This window comes from Gekko japonicus, unplaced genomic scaffold (assembly GCF_001447785.1).
Source record: "Gekko japonicus isolate JY-2015 unplaced genomic scaffold, Gekko_japonicus_V1.1 scaffold8052, whole genome shotgun sequence".
NCBI classification, from domain to species: Eukaryota; Metazoa; Chordata; class Lepidosauria; order Squamata; family Gekkonidae; genus Gekko; species Gekko japonicus.
In genome coordinates, this window is record NW_015164446.1 from 110 (window position 1) to 5,139 (window position 5,030).

General features: G+C 52.7%; 1 protein-coding gene across 1 annotated transcript in view; it reads right to left on the reverse strand.

The window, feature by feature from the left end:
* Positions 1-487: 487 nt before the first annotated feature.
* PNO1 (partner of NOB1 homolog) overlaps positions 488-5,030 on the reverse strand; it is a gene marked incomplete at its 5' end in the record, with an annotated part of 10,476 nt that continues 5,933 nt past the window's right edge. Inside the window, one exon of the mRNA XM_015408918.1 lies at positions 488-609. Within this exon, the coding sequence (XP_015264404.1) occupies positions 488-609 (122 nt within the window). The remainder of the gene's footprint in view (positions 610-5,030) is intronic.

Below are 5,030 nucleotides of genomic sequence, written 5' to 3' on the forward strand. Positions count from 1 at the left end.
AAGGAGGCCACGTCGTAGACCCCTGCAGGGGCATTATAATCTTTTATTTTTTTTAAGCCTCCGGAGGGGATTTTTTAATTATTTTTATAAGACTACAAAACTAACACAGGAGTGGGGAATCAAACCTCTGGAGCCATCCTTCCTGAGCTGAGACAAAGATGTGTGAGCCGGAGGCTAAAAAACCGTGAGCTCGCTCACACTAACTCAGCTTAAAGGGAACACTGGCCGCAGCTGCCACTGTGGCACAAGGGTCTTCAACTGTGTGACTGAAGGTAAGACGCTCCAGCCATTTTGTGCCTGGTTCTGCCTCTTGGGGGGCAGCCGATTTGTGGAAACCCATTTTGCGGCTGTGCCCACCGCGCTATGTCAGAAGTCCAAAAGAAGCCTACAGTTTCAAAAACATCGCAAACCCCAATCAATGCGTTTGAGCCACGGCTCACTGGGAGTCCATCATACTCGCAAGGCAAAAAAGACCGGAGGATGTAACTTACGAGTCTGCAAGCACGATCCGTGTCCTCGTGACGTTTTCGATAGTGAACTTGGTCTTCCCGCCTTTCCCGGCGATTCTTCCGATGGCTCTAGAAAGATGGTCTCCTTTTAAAGGTTTAACTAAAGGGAAAACGGAAAAGAAAAAGTCTTCACACATATGCAGCCTAAACGTGCTTATTCTAGGCTGGATGAATGATCTTGGACCTAGTTAATTCCTTGAATGGGAGACAGAGCAAACTCCCCCATGTGAATGGTGGGACACAAATTACAGAAATAAATTTTATTTATTTACTTATTTACTTCATTTCTACCCCATTCTCCTTCCCAGTGGGGACCCAAGGTGGCAGAGAGCCAGCTTGGTGTAGTGGTTAAGAGCGGTGGACTCTAATCTGGAGAACCTGGTTCCGTTCCATGTTCCTGAACGTGAAGCCAGCTGGGTGACCTTGGGTCAGTCACAGTTTCCTCAGCACAAGAAGAGGAGAAGAGATTGGATTTATACACTGCCCTTCACTACCCGAAGGAGTCTCAGAGTGGCTTACTACCACTTTCCCTTCCCCCTCCCCACAACAGACACCCTCTGAGGTAGGTGGGGCTGAGAGAGCTATCTGAGGACTGCCCTTGAGAGAACAGCTCTGAGAGAACTTGTGACTGCCCCAAGGTCATCCAGCAGCTGCAAGTGGAGGACTGGGGAAACAAACCCAGTTCTCCCAGATTAGACTCAAAAAGAGCTAGAATTCTGGCTGCCAGATAACCTTTGGATCTCCTGGCTATACGACACTCACTGCCATACGATAATTAATTACCCAAGGTGGCTTACAGCATTCCCCTCGCCTTCATTTTCTCCTTGAAACGACAACCCTGCGAGGTACGTGAGGCTGAGAGTGTGTGACTGGCCTAAGGTCACCTAGCGAGCTTCCATGGTGGACTGGGAATTTGAACCTGGGTCTCCCAGATCCTAATGCAACATTCTAAACTCTACAATCCCACGGAGATTGTAAAACAAAGATGCTTAGCCTGAAGTTTCAGATCTGACTGACATGTTCACAGAAACTGCATGTACTCGTTTGAATTGCATCACTTTCCTGCACAGTAAAAAAAAAAACTAGTACATCAGGAACCAGTTTGGTGTAGTGGTCAGGAGCGCGGACGCTAATCTGGGAGAACCAGGTTTGATTCCCCAATCCTCCACGTGCAGCTGCTGGTGTGACCTGGGTTCAGTTACAAGTTCTTTCAGAGCTGTTCTCGCAAGGGTTTGATTCCCCACTCAGACACCCTGTGAGGTGGGTGGGGCTGAGAGAACTCTGACACAAACTGCTCTTTTTCAAGGACAGCGGTGCCAGAGCTTGTGGCTGACCCAAGGTCACATCAGCAGGTGCAAGTGGAGGAGTGGGGAATCCAACCCGGTTCTCCCAGATTAGAGTCCGCGCACTTAACTGAAGAAGAAGAAGAAGAAGGGGAGGAGGAGGAGGAGATTGGATTTATACCCCGCCCTTCACTACCCAAAGGAGTCTCAGAGAGCTTACAAACTCCTTTCCCTTCCCCTCCCCACCACAGAAACCCTGTGAGGTAGGTGGGGCTGAGAAAGCTCTGACAGAAACTGCTCTTTTGCACGAACAGCTGTGCCAGAACTACGGCTTGCCCAAGGTCATCCGGCAGGTGCAAGTGGAGGAGTGGGGAATCAAACCCGGTTCTCCCAGATTAGAGTCCGCGCACTTAACCACTACACCAAATAGAAGAAGAGGAGGAGGAGGAGGAGATTGGGTTTATACCATGCCCTTCACTACCCAGAGGTGTCTCAGAGGGGCTTACAAACTCCTTTCCCTTCCCCTCCCCACAACAGACACCCTGTGAGGTAGGCGGGGCTGAGAGAGCTCTTTCCAGGACTGCCCTTGAGAGAACTATGGCTTGCCCAAGGACATCCAGCAGCCTGTGAGTGGAGGAGTGGGGAAGGGGACAGCTGCAGGAAGATGTGGGGCCACTGCGAAATAGGTAGCCAAGCACCATTGGAGGGCCGGGGGGGCACAGTGGCATCTGGGCCAGACTGCCCCATCATTCAGGTCACATTGCAACCACTTATCTCCTCCATCCAACTCCACAGAATCCTGTCTTCCAGCAACCACTAAATCTGAGTAATTTCAGAATTCAGCCAACCGATGCCCCCCCCACCCCCAAAAAAAGTCTGTCATGTCAACCCGGGAAAAGGAGTCACGGCGCTCAAGTGTTCAGAACAGGAGCAGCCTGAATCGCTCAGAGCCCAATCTCGGCATGCCTTGGAAGTTAAGCTGGGTTGGCCCTGCTTAGCACTTGGACGGGAGACCACCGAGGAAGTCCAGGGTCGCTATGCAGAGGCAGTCAATGGCCAAGCACCTCTGTTTGTCTCCTGCCCTGAGCAGAATGGCCCAGGCTAGCCCGATTGCATCAGCTCTTGGGGAGCTAAGCAGGGTCAGTGCTGATTAGTACTTGGACGGGGGACCACCAAGAAAGTCCAGGGTTGCTACGCAGAGGGAGGCAATGGCAAACCACCTCTGAACATCTCTTGCTTAGAAAAATCTACCATAAGTTAAAATAAAATAAGAACTTGTCTTCAACCTTCCCTCCTTAGCCTGGCTGTCCTTCTCCCCCTTTCTGGTCTCCTTGCCTGCCTGCCGGGTCTCTCTTGTGCTGTGGGCGGGGCCTGTGATGTCACAGAGAGTGGGTGTGGCCAGGGAGGGTCAGTCGCCTAGCGGCCCTGGTCTTTGAAAAAAGCACTGCCCGGGTATCATGGGGCCACCCTGGCCTGGATGGGCTAGGTCAGCCCCGTCTCACCACATCTCAGAAGCTAAGAAGGATCAGCCCTGGTTAGGACCAGGATGGGAGGCCACCAAGGACTTCCAGGGTCGCTCTGCAAAGGCAGGCAACGGCCAAGGAGGCCACCAAGGACTTCCAGGGTCGCTCTGCAAAGGCAGGCAACGGCCAACCACCTCTGGTCATCTCTTTTCTTTTCTCGACCTGGATGGCCCAGGCGAGCCCCGTCTCACCACATCTCAGAAGCTAAGCCGGGTCGGCCCCAGTTAGCACTTGGGTGGGAGACCGCCGAGGGGGTCCGGGCATCACCCTGCCCAGGTGTGCAGAGGCAGGCAGTGGCAAACCGCCTCTCTACATCTCTTGCCTTGACCGGGATGGCCCCAGGAGAGCCCTATCTTGTTAGATCTCCAAAGCTAAGTAGGGTCAGCTCTCATTAGTACTTGGATGGGAGACCACCGAGGAAGTCCATGGTAGGAAGTCCAGGGTTGCTACGCAGAGGCAGGCAATGGCAAACCCACCTCCGTTCGTCTCCTGCCCTGACCTGGATGGCCCAGGCTAGCCCGATTGCATCAGCTCTTGGGAAGCTAAGCAGGGTCAGCCATGGTTAGTACTGGGATGGGAGGCCACCGAGGAAGTCCAGGGTGGCTATGCAGAGGCAGGCAAGGGCAAACCGCATCCGTTTGTCTCCTGCCTTGACCTGGAGGGTCCAGGCTAGCCCGATTGCATCAGCTCTTGGGAAGCTAAGCAGGGTTGGCCCTCGTTAGTATTTGGATGGGAGACCTCACAGGAAAGTCCAGGGTGGCTATGCAGAGGCAGGCAATGGCCAACCACCTCTGAAGGTCTCTCGCCTTGACCTGGAGGGCCCAGGCTGGCCTGATCCCGTCAGATCTCAGAAGTTAAGCAGGGTCGGCCCTGGTGAGTACTTGGATGGGAGACCACCGAGGAAGTCCAGGGTGGCTATGCAGAGGCAGGCAATGGCAAACCGCCTCTGCTTATCCCTGGATGGTCTGGGCTAGCCCACTCTCAGAAGCTAAGCAGGGTCAGCCATGGTTAGTACTTGGATGGGAGACCACCACAGAAGACCAGGGTCGCTACACAGAAGGAGGCAATCGCAAACTGTCTCCGCTCATCTCTTGCCTTGAAAACCCCATGGGGGGTAGCCGTAAGTCAGCTGTGAGTGACTTGACAGCACTTATTATTATTATTATTATTATTCAGACAAGCCTCTCACGACATTCCGCAGGGCCTGTAAGACGGAGCTCTTCCACCAGGCTTTCGAATAGGAGCTGCCACCATCATTGTTTTACCATCATCGTGGTGGCAGCTACAAGCATGGACGGCTTCAAAAGGGAATTAGATAAGCATATGGAGCAGAGGTCCATCAGTGGCTATTAGCCACAAGGTATAGATAGGGGCTCTGGGGCAAGTGATGCGCTATCTTCTTGGTGCTTGGGGGGGTCAACAGTGGGAGGGCTTCTAATGTCCTGGCCCCACTGCTGGACCTCCTGATGGCACTGGTATTTCTGGCCACTGTGTGACACAGAGTGTTGGACTGGATGGGCCTTTGGCCTGATCCAACATTGGCGTCTCTTATGTTCTTATGTTCTTAAACCACTAGGCCATTCAGGTTTGACCCAGAGCATATCACTGATGAATATACAGTGGAGGTGAACAATAGGTTTGACTAGATTTGATAGACAGAGTGCCTGAAGAAGTATGGATGGAGGTTTATGACATTGTACAGGAGGCAGCAATCA